We start from the raw sequence: 16,484 nt of genomic DNA, 5'->3' as shown, positions 1-16,484 counted from the left end.
AACCTTCAACCCTTCCCCCAAATATATATTTTGCCTCAGTAATTAGCATTTAGTTTGCTTCAGAGTTAGCACTGCAAATTTCAGCATATGTAGCTGTGTAACCAATGGATTTCATCAAATGCCAAGTACAATTGACATGTGTTCCATTGACATGCATGTAGAACTATAGTTGTAGTGCTCGTGTGTATTTGCTAAGTAATACTGGCCCATTCATTGGTGGTTGCATTAAAAACCACAAAATATTAAGTGTTATAATCTATCATTAATTTGAAATTCATGTTTCCTTACAGGTGCCATAGATATTTCATGGGACCTTCAATCAGTGTCTCCATGGTGGCAACAAATGCGCACTGCTTGTGCACAGACAGAAAATATTGGAGCTGCATTGTTAGCTGCACTTGTGGGAAGAAGTGTAGCTATCAGTGCCACAAATAGCCTGGCGGAAAAAGATGTAAGTAGAATGTTCTCAATTGTTACACGTGCAAACAATGTATTTGATAGTACTGGTTGCGGTGATATTCATCGCATGACCTTCTGGTGGAGGATGGTTGTTTCACAGAGCTCATGTGTGTCACCTCCTATGGTTTTGATAATTACAGTGGGTATTTCTGAAACCTGTGTCATGCCTGAGGAATATTATTCACTTTTGTTTGAAAATTGGCTGACTGTTATTTGGAAGTAAAACAGAAGAAATTGCTTCTCTATATCTCTAGTCCTTGAGGGAGCTGCAATAGTTCAGTTTCAGGCTAGAATGTAAATTGGCAGTGCTTTATGGAACGAATTAAACAATATAAAAATCTGCATAAGTAAAAGGACAGTTGAGACTGAAGAAAACTTGGCTGAAGAAAACTTGGCAGGAATCGGACAGTTAAATTAATGACTAACGGTGTTTGAATGCTGCATTTGAAGATCTGAGCAATCTGAACTAATTTCTGTTGCTGGGATATGAATTTAGTGGCTTCAATATTTTTTTTTTTTTTTTTGTTGTTGTTACTTTTCTTAAATTTAGTTGGACTTCCATCAAGTTTTTCTCCACATGTGCTACCTCATATCCAACTTCGTTTTCCCCTTTTGATTCCCAACAGCTGGAAGTTATGGCTTCAGATGGAATGACTGATTCTTGGGAAGCATTGTCTCTCGATGTGGAACATTGGAATCTGTTGTTGAGACAGCTTGAGGATTGCCTTATACTCCAAACGTTGCTGCACAGCAAAGGGAGCAAACCAGCCAGCACAACCTGCCATCATTCTGAGCCACTTGCCAGCATTTCCGTAAAAAAACTTTTGGAAGGTGGTCGAGGTAGGAGCTCTACTCGTTGCGCGTGCTCATAAATCTTTGCTCGTGGGTATTCAAGACCTAGTGAATAGTTTCTGATCTTTTCCCAAGGTCCCTCAGCCAATCTTATCGGCAGCACCTGACTTGAACACCAGTAATGCTTTCACGAATGGTTCCTGTTTCCATTAAGCAAAATGGAAGAATGAAATTGATGGTACGGTCATGGGCTCTAGTTACACTCTTAAAGGTCAAGCTGGAACTCACTGAAAACAAGCAGAGTGATTCCCTCCAAGAAATGAAATGCTGAATGTCTCACATTTCTTGGCTTTACGTGTTTACATCAGATTGACCTTTGTGCTTATTCACTCTCAGAAATAGCTTTAAAAACACGCAGCTGAATATTAATGTTCCTGGTAAATGGTCCACCACTCGTGCTGATTATATTAATGCTAATTTTGTATTCTCAGTACTGCATTCTCATTTCTTTTTCTCCTGCTTGTCAGTATTTTAATTTTCTTCTTGTCAGTATTTTAATTTTAGGAATATAGGAATTAAGAGTAGAAGTAGGCAATTCACCGCTTCAAGCCTGCTCCGCCATTCAATAAGGTTATGGCTGAAGGGTCTTAAAGGTGTCATTTCAATCTCAAATGTTAACTCTGTTTCTATTCTCCCTACCTGCTGAGTTTACCCAGCATTTTCTGTTTTTATTTCAGATTTCCAGCATCCGCAGTATTTTATTTTAATTTTCATCTGTCCTTTCTAATCTTTGACTTTGGTTTCTAGATTTTGTTTTGTAAACTAATTGTCTCCTTTCCCTTCTCGCTTTTCATTTTCTCCAGTTCTATAATTTTTGTTTTGACCCTGTAAGCTAATTGTCTGCCTTTAGAACCCCCTGTGCCAGTGACATGTCATGCCTTTTATCTGCTTTAATTGTAATACTGGTTTTCGATTGAACGTTCACTCATGCCATTACTCAGTTTCCGTAAGAATTTCAGGGAAGCATTAAAGTTTATCTGCCTATGTGTGAAAATCAGGGGCTTAAAACTTGACTGTTGAAGGGTTCAAATGCTGAGAATGGAGCAAAGGGCAAGCTTGTTTTTTCCTTAACATTCTATTAAGTTGCAAATGTGTAGGAATTACTAATGCTATAAATCATGAAATTATTCATCAGAACATGTGGAGAGAAAGCTTTAGTTAAATACTCACTCACCAGCAGATGCAAAATTTTCTGATCGTTATCTGTTAGTTTTGCAAACATTGAAATTGCATGTTCAATTACAATTCCAAGAGCCTTGTTTAAAAAAAAAAAAATATTGAGACATTGACAAGTTGTAAATTTGAGTATTGCTTAAAAAAGATGCACATTGCTGAAACTTTGCATCTTACACTCATCAGGACAATTTGCAAGAATATCAAATGCAAAGGGAACAACATTTTACACTTCACGAGAAGAGAGTGCTGATTTGTTGGCAAGTGGACTCTGGTAGAGGCATTGCCATGAGAATACACCAGTTAACTGATGTCTCACAGTTAACTGTCAAACTTTGTTTTATTTATTTTTAAAATAAATTTAGAGTACCCAATTTTTTTTTCCAATTCAGGGGCAATTTAGCGTGGCCAATTCACCTACCCTGCACATCTTTTTGGATTGTGGGGGTGAGACCCACGCAGACACAGGGAGAATGTGCAAACTCCACACGGACAGTGACCTGGGGCCGGGATTGAACCTGAGTTCTAAGCGCCGTGAGGCAGCAGTGCTAACCACTGGGTCACCGTGCTGCCCTATCAAGCTTTGCTTTAAATTCAAATCAGGCAGGTTGACTCTGGTCAAAGCATTGCTCTTGGGAAATGAACCAAAGAATGACTATGGTCTATTTTGTTTAGTTGGAATGGGCGCAATGTGTGTACATGTTCATTCTGTCTGCAAAGTCCAGGACTGTGTGCATTTATACATCCACCTGAGCAAACAGGTGGAACTTCACTTTAATGCCTGATCCAAAAGTCAGCAATGCTGCTGATGCAATAGCAGCCTTGATTTTTGTACTCCAGCCCTGGAGTAGGACTTGACCCCTGAACCTTGTGACTCTTCAATGAAGCTAGAGTGCTACCACATCTGACAAAATAAGAGGGTAACATTTGTTTTTCTATTTAAACAGATGCCATTGGTATGCCTCGAGTGTCAATAGCTATTCCTGACAAAAATGATTAAGTAATAATGTTTGGCTGCATGAGATTATATTGAAGAATTGCAATTTTTGTTTGAAATAAATGTTATATTATAATTAGTGTTGTGACTTGATACTGTATTTCTGAACTAAACATTTATTAGGTGACAACATAAATACAGAGGAGGAAGGCCATTCGCTCCACCTTATTGATTTTCAGGTGGATAAAAAGCACAAGTTTATTTCCTCCTCTGAACTGCAGCGGTGGCATTGTGGTATTGTCACTGGACTAGCGAACCAGTAAACTAGTAATGCCACTGCAGGTGGTGAAATTTGAATTCAATAAAAAGTTGGGATTAAAAGTCTAATGATTACCATGAAACCATTGTCAATTGTTGTAAAAACCCATCTGGTTCACTAATGTCCTTCAGCAAAGGAAATCTGCAGGGAAGGAAACCTGCCGTCCTTACCTAGCCTGGCCTACAGGTAACTTCAGATCCACAGCACTGTGGTTGACTCTTAACTGCCCCCCCAAGGGCAACAAATGCTGGCCCAGCCTGTGATGCCCACGTCCCGTGAACAAATAAAGAAAAAAATTGCCAAGTTGGGAGTTTCTAACAATGCCTACTCTCCCCTTGTAACCAAACTGTTCGTCAAACTGGGCTCTGTCTTAGTGCCCCCTTTAAATATTGGTAATACCGTCCTCCAGTCCATTGATAGTTCCTTTAATGAGCTATTAAATGCATAAGCCAAGCTGAATTTACACATCCTTTATTTTTTCAAGCACTTTGGAATGCTATTGGGGCCGTCAGCCCGATCAGATTCGAGACCCCTTATTCTTTCATGTATCTTATGTGCATTCGTTTTGACCTTCTCTGTTTTAATGTTACCCACACATCATTCAAACTGAACATTATCTACTGAAGGGAAGACTAATGCTGAGCAGTCATTTAAAACATCTGCATATCCTCAGTTCACTAGTTTGCCTTGTTGTGTCCTCTACTGGTCCTGTGGAGTCTTTTATTATTTTCTCAGTCCGACCATAACTTAAAAAAAGACTTTGCTTGTTAGTTTGTTTGTTACTTACAGCCCAGGAGGGAGCCATTTGGCCCATCGAGTCTGCACCAGCTCCCAAAAGAGCAACCTAGCTAGTCCCATTCTCCAGCCCTATCTCTGTAACCCTCTAGATTCATCGCTTTCAAATATATATCTTGCTCTCTTTTGAAACCTCCAATGGAATCCACCACTCTCCTAGGCAGCGCATTCCAAACCCCAACAACTCTAAGTAAAGACGTCTCCCCATCTCACTTCTAGCTCTCTTGCTGACCATCTTGAAATTGTGAGCCCTAGTCACTGACATACCAACTAGTGGAAACAGAATATCCTTCTTTACCGTGTCAAAATTGTTCAGAATTTTGAACACCTCAATAAGGTTGCCTCTTAATTGGGCCAGAGAACAAGCTCAATTTTTCCAATCTTTCCTTGTACCTAAAATTCCTCATTACTGGTATCATCCTAGTAAATCTCCAGGGCTTTAACATCCTTCCTTAAATTAAAAAAATTTAGAGTACCCAATTCATTTTTTCCAATTAAGGGGCAGTTTAGCGTGTTCAATCCACCTACCTTGCTCATCTTTGGGTTGTGGGGGCGAAACCCATGCAAACACGAGGAGAATGTGCAAATTCCACACAGACAGTGACCCAGAGCCGGGATCTAACCTGGGACCTCGGTGCCGCGAGACTGCAGTGCTACACTGCGCCATCGTGCTGCCCAACATCCTTCCTTAAATAAGGTGCCCAGAACTGAATACAGTACTCCAAATGTAGTCTACCAATCATTTGTAGAGGTTTAGCATCACTTCCTTGCTTTTATACTCTATGCCTCTTTTTATAAACCCAAGGATGCTATTAGCCTTCTTAACAACTGTTTCAACTTGCCTGGCCACCTTCAGAGAATTATGAACTTGAACCCCGAGGTCCCTCTGTTCCCGTACTCCCCTCAAAGTTGTACCATTGAGCCTATATTGTCTCCCCATGTTTCTTCTACCAAAATGGGGGGAATTTTCTAGCCCCCCTGTCACCGGATCATTTGGTCCTGCTGAAAATAAATGGACTTCTAGCTGGGTTGACAGACCTCCAGTGCAGGACCCGGCAAGTCAGGGCTGGAAAATCCCAGCCTTTGTTATCCTGTATTATCTTTACTCAATGCAGCACCGTCTGAATTTACATCATTGATATACAGATATTGAACTTTGTGAATCTTAAAGTAGGAGTTTGAAAACATGTTAATGAAAATCCAATATTGTCTTGTACTATTCTCGAGTCCACCAATGGGGAAATTCTGATCTTTAATTATGAGGGTGATAATTATGGGCAAGTGTATGCAAACGTATTTCCCCTATTTCATAGTATATTTGAAAAGTAATAGTTTGAAGTGCTAGATGTTAATGTAAAAGCAAACAAAGTTTAGATCAAAATATAACCAGCTGCCATACCATTCATCCCATCCTTCAGCAAAATCATGTTATGCTGGCCAGGTTGCTAAATTACTCAGCTAGACATGAGAATGCTATGTTATATTTTATTTGCTTCTTGCAATAGAATTTGGTTAGTTTTAGATATTGATGACAATTAAGGCCGATTATGAAGCCCCTCAATATACTTTTCTGAAACTGAATTACTGAAGTTAAATTTAACTCCTTGCTTTAAGGATACATTTGGAGTATTCATAATTGGTTCTGGGGATTGGTTAGCTCAGTTGGCTGGATGGCTGGTTCGTGATGTGGAGCGCCACCAACAGTGCGGGTTCAATTCCTGCACCGGCTGAGGTTATTCATGAACTGTGCTCCTTGCCTGAGGTGTGGTGACCCTCCGGTTAAATCACCACCAGTCAGCTCTCAATATTGTCAGCCTATGGTCCTCTGGGACAGTGGCAACATTTGCATTTTAATTAGTTCTGGTTGATTGAAGATTCTGACTTGATCACTGTTTGTGAACTCCTCTATATGAGTAATCTAGTGCCTGGAGGGGGAAAGAATTACAATGATATCTTGAGTCAGTATTTCCAAAAGGTTTTACATTTCATTAACTTGCATGTATTGTTCTGTGGGATATTGTCATTAACAATCAGTTCCTGATTATCTTTCTCAGGAGTCGTTGCTGATGATGTGGCAAAATGGATTTTCAAACTGGATCTTGTTCCAGGCATTCTGAAACAGGTCCATCAATCCAAGAGATTAGAAAATACAGAAGAACAGACGGAAGGGGAGAAGCTTCTTATAAGTGAGAAGTACAAAGAGCTTGGCCTGGAAAGGATACTTGGTAAGATGAACCTAAAGAAATGTGTTCCATTAGTTCACATGGAAGATTAATGATTATATTGCTTGATAATGAACTATAAGGTTTCTAAAAATATAATGTATATTACATTAGACTATTCAAGTGTTCTAGATCAATTAGATAATGAAGGGCATTGAAATTTGCTTTTACTACTGCGATGATATAGTTAATAATCCAAGTATAGCTTCTCAGTCAGTATTAGTGACCAGCATACATTCTACAGTATCTATCTATCTATTTATTTACCTACCAATACTTGGCTTTCTTTTGTGGTACTCTCCAGCCAAGTGAGTAAGTGGGCAGTCTCCTACCAGCTCTTCATAATGGATCATCCATAATGGATGAACTGTAAATAAACGTGAAATGGAATTATGAGAGCCTGAGTGACATTCCTCTTGTTGATTATCTTTATTTTACTGATTGCTTTAAAGATGTGACTAAACTCCAGTTGAAAATTTCCTATGATAGTCTCGATGAAATTGGAATTAGTGGAAACCACAGGAGCAAGTCAACATGCTGGTACACCCAGAAGTCTTATAAAACTTGTTGAACTTAGAAGATTTGGAAAAGATGAACTCTATTTAAGGAGCTTTGTAGCATTGTTTTAAAAATCATTTGTGGTATGTGGCCATTGTTGGCAAGTCCAGCATTTTGCCCATCCATAATTGTCATTGAGAAGGTGATGGAGTCACTGCCTTGTGCCGTGTGGTGTTGACATGCCCACGTTGCTGTTGGGGAGGGCGTTCTAGGATTTGATCCAGCTATAATGAATGAACAACTATATTTCAAAGTCAAAATGGTATGTGACTTGAAGAAACACTTGCAGAGGCGACGGTGCTCCCATGCATCTCTTGCCCGTGTCTTTATGGGTGGTCGAGGTAACTGATTTGGAAGGTGTTGTTGTAGGAGCTTTGGTGAGTTACTGCATTGCATCTTGTAATTCATTTACACTGCAACATATCCATCTGTGGTGGATGGAGATACTTCGTCCTGGAGATTTCAAATTTCTTGAGTGTTATTGGAGCTGCACTCATCCAGCACAGTGGCAAGTATTCCATCAAACTCCTGACTTGTGTCTTGTAGCTGGTGTAAAGGCCTTGGGGAGTCAGGAAGTGAGATATTTGCCATACAATACCCAGTCTCTTAACAGGTGAAGATGGTTGGTCCTGGAACACTACCCTGAGGCTCCTGCTGGCACTGAGATGATTGGCCTCCAGCAATCACAAGAATGTCCTTTTGTGCTGGGCATGACTCCTGCCAATGGAACTTTTCCCCTGATTCCCATTTGCTTCCATTTTACTAAGGCCACCTGACATCAAGGCAGCATTTGACCCAGTCAGTTTAACCTCACCTCTTGAATTTAGCTCTTTTAATCCATGTTTGTTCTGTGGATGTAATGAGGTTTGGAGCCAAATGGAATCTAAACTGAGCATTGGTAAGCAAGTTATTGGTGAGTGAGTGTTGTTTGATAGCACCGTTGACAACACTTTCCATCATTTTGCTGATAATTGAGAATAGACTGACGGAATGGTAATTGACTGGATTGGTTTTTCTTGTTATTTTGTAAAATATATATCTGGTCTATTTTCAACTTTGTTTGGTAGATGTCAGTGTTTGGCTGTGCTGAATAGCTTAATTAGAAATGTGGCTAGTTCTGGAGCACAAGCACTACAGCCAGGTTGATGTCGGGGCCCATGGCCGTTGCTATACAATCAACTATTTCCTTGTATTATATTGGTGAATCTAATTGATTGAGGTCTGATTTCTATGATGATAACGTGACATTTTTGGCAGCTGGTGTATACAAATGCTGTCTTTTGTACACTCTTCCTGGGCAGCACCATCATTGTGACTGTTTGTGAAGCCTCATCCTCCTGTTCGTTGCTTAATTGTCTTCCACCATTTGCAACTGGATCTGGCAGGATTGAACTTTTTGTTCTGATCTGTTGGTTGTGTGGATTGCTTAGATCTGGCTATAGCCACTTCATTCACTGTTTAGCGTGCATGTAGTGCCTGTGTTGTAGCTTCACATGGTTTGCAACTCATTTTTAGCTATGCCTGGTGCTGTTCCTGGCATGTTCTACACTTGTTATTGTACCAAAGTTGGTTCCCTGACTTGATGGTGCGTGAGGGATATGGCAGATGCATACAAATATATGAATTAGGAGTAGGCCACTCGGCCCCTCGAGCCTGCACCACCATTCAATAAGATTGTGGCTGATCTGATTTTAATTTCACATTCCTGCCAACCCCTGATAACCTTTAACCCCTTTGCTCATCAAGTATCTATCTACCTCTGCATTAAAAATATTCAACGGCTCTATTCCACAGCCTTTTGAGGAAGAGAGTTTCAAAGAGCCACACACAGGGAGAAAGTACAAACTCCACACAGTCAGTCACCTGAGGCCGAAATTGAACCCAGGACCCTGGAGCTGTGAGGCACCAGTGCTAACCACTGTGCCACCGTATCGCCGCTTGTGCCGCCACATGTTTTGGGCAAGTCCGAAGCTAAAGGGGTTCTGGCAGGGGTTTGCAGACGTAACGTCAGAGGTGTTAGAGGTAAAGGTGGTCCCGAGTCCAGAGGTAGCGATATTCGGGGTGTCGGAAGATTCAGGAGTCCAGAGGGCGAGAGAGGCCGATGTCTTTGTTCTTTGTCTTGGCCTTTCCCGCCCTTTTTTTTAAATAAATATATTTTATTAAAGTTTTTCGATCAAACAAAAATTTCCCATTTTACAACTTTGTAATAATATATACATTGATCGTTTTTTTAAATAAATAATATGCTAACTAACAGCAACTGCCAACAACAAAATAAGAAACAACAGAAATAGTAACTAAAATAGTAATTTCGTAACATCTAATATAAATAACTAATATATAAACACTGGCCTCTCTCGCCTCCTGCACTCCCGGCTCATCTGCAACCCCAAATATAGCCAACCCCCAGCCTGGTTCGACCCAGACCCCCACCACCTTTGAAATCACTTTTGCCACACCCACCCAGAACCCATGCAATACCGGACAGGACCAAAACATGTGGGTGTGGTTCGCCGGGCTTCCCGCGCATCTCCCGCACCTATCCTCCACTCCAAAAAATCTACTCAGCCTTGCTCCAGTCATATGCGCCCTGTGTAGAACCTTGAATTGTATCAGGCTGAGCCTAGCACACGAGGACGAAGAGTTTACCCTACTTAGGGCATCTGCCCACAGCCCCTCCTCAATCTCTTCCCCCAGCTCCTCCTCCCATTTTCCCTTCAGCTCCTCTACCATCGTCTCCCCCTCGTCTTTCATTTCCCTATATATATCTGACACCCTGCCATCACCCACCCATGCCCCTGAAATCACTCTGTCCTGGATCTCTTGCGCCAGGAGCTGCGGAAATTCCCTCACCTGTTGCCTCACAAATGCCCTCACTTGCATATAGCGAAATGCATTCCCAGGTGGCAACCCATATTTTTCTGTCTGTGCTCCCAGACTCGCGAACGTCCCGTCTAAGAACAAGTCCTTCAATTTCGCAATTCCTGCTCGCTGCCAAGATTTAAATCCCCCATCTATCCTTCCCGGGACGAACCTATGGTTGTTCCTTATCGGGGACCACACTGAGGCACCCGTCACTCCCTTATGTCGTCTCCACTGCCCCCAAATTTTCAGAGTTGCCACCACCACTGGGTTTGTGGTGTATTTTTTCGTAGAGAACGGTAACGGCGCCGTCGCCAGTGCTTTTAGACTAGTTCCCCTACAGGACGCCATCTCCAGTCTTTTCCACGCTGCTCTTTCCCCTTCCCCCATCCACTTACATATCATTGACACGTTGGCGGCCCAATAATAATCACTTAGACTCGGCAGTGCCAGTCCCCCTCTGTCCCTACTGCGCTGCAGGAACCCCCTCTTTACTCTTGGGGTCTTTCCAGCCCACACAAAGCTCATAATACTCTTGTCCACCTTCTTAAAAAAGGCCTTTGTAATCAGTACAGGGAGGCACTGGAACACAAAAAGAAACCTCGGAAGGACCACCATTCTAACCGCCTGCACCCGGCCTGCCAATGACAGGGGTGCCATGTCCCACCTCCTAAAGTCCTCTTCCATCTGCTCTACCAGTCATGCCAAGTTAAGCTTATGCAAGGTTCCCCAGTTCCTGGCCACCTGGATCCCTAAATACCGGAAATCCCTTGTTACCCTCCTCAACGGTAAATCGTCTATTCCCCTGTCCTGTTCCCCGGGGTGCATCACAAACAGTTCACTCTTCCCCATATTCAATTTATATCCTGAAAATTCTCCAAACTCCCTGAGTGTCTGCATTATCTCAGGCATCCCCTCCACTGGGTCCGCGACATACAACAACAAATCATCCGCGTATAATGACACCCGATGCTCTTCTCCTCTAAGTACCCCCCTCCACTTCCTAGAGCCCCTCAGCGCTATGGCCAGTGGCTCAATTGCCAACGCAAACAGTAACTGGGACAGGGGACATCCCTGTCTTGTACCCCTATATAGTCGGAAGTGGTCAGATCGTTGCCTATTTGTAATCACACTTGCCACCGGGGCCCTGTACAGGAGCTGAACCCATCTAATGAACCCCTCTCCAAATCCAAATCTCCTCAGTACTTCCCACAGGTAGTCCCACTCCACTCTATCAAATGCTTTCTCTGCATCCATCGCCACCACTATCTCCGCCTCCCCCTCCGGTGGGGGCATCATCATCACCCCCAGCAGCCTCCGTATATTAGCATTCAATTGCCTCCCTTTAACAAACCCCGTTTGATCATCATGCACCACCCCAGGGACACAGTCCTCTATCCTCGTCGCCATCACCTTGGCCAAAAGCTTGGCATCTACGTTCAAGAGGGAAATAGGCCTGTATGACCCGCACTGCAGCGGGTCTTTGTCTCTTTTCAGGATCAGCGATATCGTCGCCTCCAACATCGTCGGGGGTAGTGTCCCCCTTTCCCTAGCCTCATTAAAGGTTCTCGCCAGAAGTGGGGCCAGCAGGTCCACGTATTTCCTATAGAACTCCACCGGGAACCCATCCGGTCCCGGGGCCTTCCCTGCCTGCATGTTCCCAATTCCTTTTACCACCTCCTCCACCTCAATCTGCGCTCCCAGTCCTGTCATCTCCTGTTCCTCAACCTTCGGGAACTCCAGCTGGTCTAGGAAACGCATCATTCCCTCTTTCCCTTCCTGGGGTTGAGCCTTATATAGCCTCTCGTAAAATACCTTAAACATCCCGTTCACACTCTCCGCTCCCTGTTCCATCTTTCCCTCCTCGTCTCTAACCCCTCCGATCTCTCTCGCCGCCCCTCTTCCTAAGTTGTTGGGCCAGCAGCCGGCTCGCCTTCTCTCCATAACAATACTGCACTCCCTGTGCCTTCCTCCATTGTGCCTCCGCCTTACCCGTGGTCAACAAGTCAAAGTCTGTGTGCAATCTCCGTCTTTCCCTGTATAGCCCTTCATCTGGAGCCTCCGCATATTGCCGATCCACCCTCAAAATCTCCCTCAACAATCTCTCCCTTTCTTTACCCTCTTGTTTCCCCTTATGGGCCCTTATGGAGATCAGCTCCCCTCTAACCACCGCCTTCAGCGCCTTCCAGACCACTCCCACCTGGACCTCTCCGTCATCATTAATCTCTAGGTACCTTTCAATACATCCCCTCACCCTTACACATACCCCCTCGTCCGCCAACAGTCCCATATCTAATCTCCAGAGTGGGCGCTGTTCCTTTTCCTCTCCTACTTCCAGATCTACCCAATGTGGGGCATGATCTGAAATGGCTATAGCCGAATACTCCGTTCCTGCCACCTTCGGGATCAGCGCCCTTCCCAGGACAAAGAAGTCTATCCGGGAGTACACTTTGTGGACATGGGAGAAGAAGGAAAACTCTTTACTCCTTGGCCTAGTAAATCTCCAGGGATCCACTCCTCCCATCTGCTCCATAAAGCCCTTAAGCACCTTGGCCGCTGCCGGCCTCCTCCCGGTCCTAGATCTGGACCGGTCCAGCCTTGGGTCCAGCACCGTGTTGAAGTCCCCCCCCCGCCCCCCCCCCCCCATTACCAACTTTCCCATCTCCAGGTCCGGGATGCGCCCCAACATACGCTTCATAAAGTTCACGTCATCCCAGTTCGGGGCATATACATTCACCAGCACCACCGCCTCACCTTGCAATCTGCCACTCACCATCACGTATCTACCCCCACTGTCCGCCACTATGGTCTTCGCCTCAAACAATACCCGTTTCCCCACCAGTATTGCCACTCCTCTATTTTTCGCATCCAAGCCCGAGTGGAATACCTGTCCCACCCATCCTTTTCTTAATCTGACCTGATCCGCCAGTTTCAGGTGCGTCTCCTGAAGCATGACCACGTCTGCCTTTAGCTTCTTTAGGTGCGCAAGTACCCTTGCCCTCTTAATCGGCCCATTCAACCCTCTCAAGGTCCACGTGATCAACCGGGTTGGGGGGCTCTTTACCCCCCCACCCCTCGTCGACTAGCCATCCCCTTTTTTAGACCAGCTCCTCACCCGGTTCCCACGCACCCGCTTATCCCCCGACGGCGCCCTCCCATCCCATTCCATCCCGTAACAGCTCCCCCTTCCCTTTAGCAGCAGCAAATCAGTTAAACCCCCCCCCCCCCCCCCCCCCCCGGTAGATCCCTCTCTGGCCTTTCCCTCCCTGATAGCCCGGAGATGAATCTTACTTGGATGGAGGGACTCCGAGCCGCCAGAAGCGGGGGGGGGGGGGGGGGGGGGGCGGGGTGCGCTATCTGGCAGAATTCCTGAGGCTGGAGAAGGTCACTTTGTCCTGAGGGGCTCAGTTGATGGGTTTGCTCGAAGTTGGAAGCCGTTCATTGATTTCTTTAAGGAGGATTGAGGTGTCAGCAAAAGGGGAGGGGGGGGGGATTTGTGGGGGAGATATGGGGGGTTAAAATGTGGATGGGAGGAGGGGGCATGGTGGGAACGGGGGGGGGGGGGGGAGTGGGTGTTGATTATTTATAACGTTGTATAATTTTACTTCAGCTTCAGTTTGTTTTTTATGAAAATGCCTGAATAAAATATTTTTATTTTTAAAATCAGTCCCCAGATATTATTGAGGAGGACTTTGCAGGGTTCACTTGGCTGAGTGTGTTATCTTGCCCAGTGCCTTGGTCAATGTCTGGTGGCATATTCCTAAAGGCACAGGAGTAGATCATACAGCTTATTGATCCTATTCTGCCACTTATTGATCCTATTCTGCCACTTAATACGATCATGGTTGATCTTCTGCCTCATCTCCACCTTCCTGCCTACTTACTCCCTATATTCCCTGAGACAACAAAATTCTGTATATCTCAGCCTTAAGATTATTCAATGACAGAGCACCCACATCCGTCTGAGATAGAGAATTTCAAAGATTCAAAATGCTTTGAGTGAAGAAATTCTTCCCATCTGAGTTCTTATTCTCAAAATAGCCCCCATGTTCTAGGATTGTTTCGTAGTGATTTCATACAACGTGAGTGGTTTGCAAAGCCATTTCAGAGCTCAGCTATGAGTTCAACACATTGTTGTGTGTTTGGAGTCACAGAAAGGCCAGAATGGGTAAGGACAGCAAAATTCCTCCTCTAAAGAACATTAGTGAATATAAAGTAAATTTTACAAGAGAAACAGCCTAAACCTATCTAATTTTCCACATAGTTAAAATTCTCCAGTCCTGGCAGCATCCTCCAAAATCTCTTCTGCAACCTTTCCAGTCCAGTCACATCTTTTCTGTAGTGTGGTGACAAGAATGCACACAGTACTCGAGCTGTGGTTGACTTGTGTTGTATTCAGTTCTAGACTAACATCCCTGGTCTTGTATTCTATTGCCTTGGCTAATAAAAGAAAGCATTCCATATGCATTCTGAGCCATCCTTATCTGTCATACTATCTTTAAGTATATGTGGCATACACTCCAATGTCCCAATGTTTCTCCACACTATTCCATATCCTTCCATTTCTGTGACATATGACCCATCTTTCATTCTCTCACGCCACAGAATAAGTATTTCCCACTTTCTCTGTCTTTTATCTTTGACAAAGGGTCACCTGGACTCGAAATGTTCGCTCTTTTCTCTCCCGACAGATGCTGCCAGATCTGCTGAGATTTTCCAGCATTTTCTTTGGTTTCAGATTCCAGCATCCGCAGTAATTTGGTTTTATCCTTCCATTTCTTGTTTATTCTCACATCTTGTGACAACTCCCAAAATTAATTTCCCCGCACTTCTCCAGATATAATTCCATTTTATTTGGGCAACTGACCAGACCACCCAAATCTTCCTGCAGTCTAGAGCTTTTCCTCCTCACCGTCAACTAAACAACTAATTTTTATATCATCTCCAAACGCCTTTATCATGCCCTTGACATTTGAATCAGATTCATTATTTTAAGACTATGCTGTAAATGCATACATACTTTGTTTGATTGTTACATTAATTCTGAGTCATAGTATACAATAGAATACATTTAGATACTTAATATTTTGCACAATAGATACTGTGGGCTTTAATAGAGAACTTCTGTCCACAGAATGCTAGTTTGCTCTTATTTTTAAAGGTTTTTATCGTTACAGAGTTGCTTCAATTGGCTTATGAGCGATTCCCCTGCAGTCTAGAAGTGGATGTTCTTCATGCTCATTGTTGTTGGGAATACGTAGTGCAATGGAACAAAGATCCAGAGGTAAAGACAATACACAATTCTTCAGATTTAAGTTTGAAGTTTTGCACGTTATTAAAATCACAAAGTGGCTCTTTATGTTGCACTAAAATAATGACTGGCTGAAAGCTAGTGCAGTTCACCAGTAGCAGTTAAAATTCAATGTTCACTTATAGTCCCAGGCTGTTTGTATATGTTATAAAAGGACTATTAACGGAACAGTTATACTTTAGAGGGATATTCATTGTTACGGCAAATGGCAAAGATTATTTTCAAGAATGCCCCCTGTATTATTGTGTCAGTGTTTGTTTATAATATCAGATGAAGAATTGTATTTAAAATCTAAATTAAAATAATTGTGCCTTTAATTACATAAACAAAAATAGTTTCTTTATGAAATTGACTGTTAGTTGCTGGGAGCACATTTATCATAGAAAATACAGTAACAGGCAACTCGCAGAATTCCCATTAGTTTAATGAGTGCTCCAAAAGCAAATGATGATTAACTCATTATACGGATCCTGAGCTCGAGCCAATATTATTAATATGAGAGAGAATTCTGCAGGCTAAAAGTGCACTGTTGAGCTTTTGTGGCTGTGCCTTAGCTGTCAAAATCCTAAACTACGGAATTTCCGTTAGCAATCATTCCTATTTCAAGGCTCTCCCTGACTAAATCTTTAGCCACAACTCCTTAAATTTGCCCCTTTTGGTTTCATCTGATTGTGTCTTGTGAATTGCCTTCTGACATTTTTCTATGTTAAACCATCTATCAAAATGAGCATTGTTGTTGCATGCGTCCATAGAGTTTTCCGTGAAAACTTTATGCAGCAGCTTGCACTTTGCATGATGTGTGGTTATGAACGTACAGTTATTTTTAACGTTGTCAGCTTTTAATGCTCACTGTCTATATTCTGTATGAATTGTAAATAGTAATTTTTTGATGTCTTAAGTTTATATTATTTACCTAAAGTTTATAGGGCGGCACAGTAGCACAGAGGTTAGCACAGTTGCTTTGCAGCGCCAGGGACCCGGGTTTGATTCCCGGCT

At 43.2% G+C, this 16,484-nt stretch overlaps 1 protein-coding gene across 1 annotated transcript in view; it reads left to right on the top strand.

Annotated features, from left to right (window-relative positions):
* rab3gap2 (RAB3 GTPase activating protein subunit 2 (non-catalytic)) overlaps positions 1-16,484 on the top strand; it is a 117,152-nt gene that overhangs the window by 84,305 nt on the left and 16,363 nt on the right. The window contains exons 23-26 of the mRNA XM_072509477.1: positions 291-451; positions 1,086-1,299; positions 6,590-6,760; positions 15,355-15,461. Coding sequence (XP_072365578.1) covers positions 291-451; positions 1,086-1,299; positions 6,590-6,760; positions 15,355-15,461 — 653 coding nt within the window. The remainder of the gene's footprint in view (positions 1-290; positions 452-1,085; positions 1,300-6,589; positions 6,761-15,354; positions 15,462-16,484) is intronic.

Source organism: Scyliorhinus torazame, chromosome 1 (assembly GCF_047496885.1).
Source record: "Scyliorhinus torazame isolate Kashiwa2021f chromosome 1, sScyTor2.1, whole genome shotgun sequence".
NCBI lineage: Eukaryota > Metazoa > Chordata > Chondrichthyes > Carcharhiniformes > Scyliorhinidae > Scyliorhinus > Scyliorhinus torazame.
The sequence above is the reverse complement of the archived record's forward strand: the minus strand, read 5'-3'. Positions and strand labels throughout refer to the sequence as shown.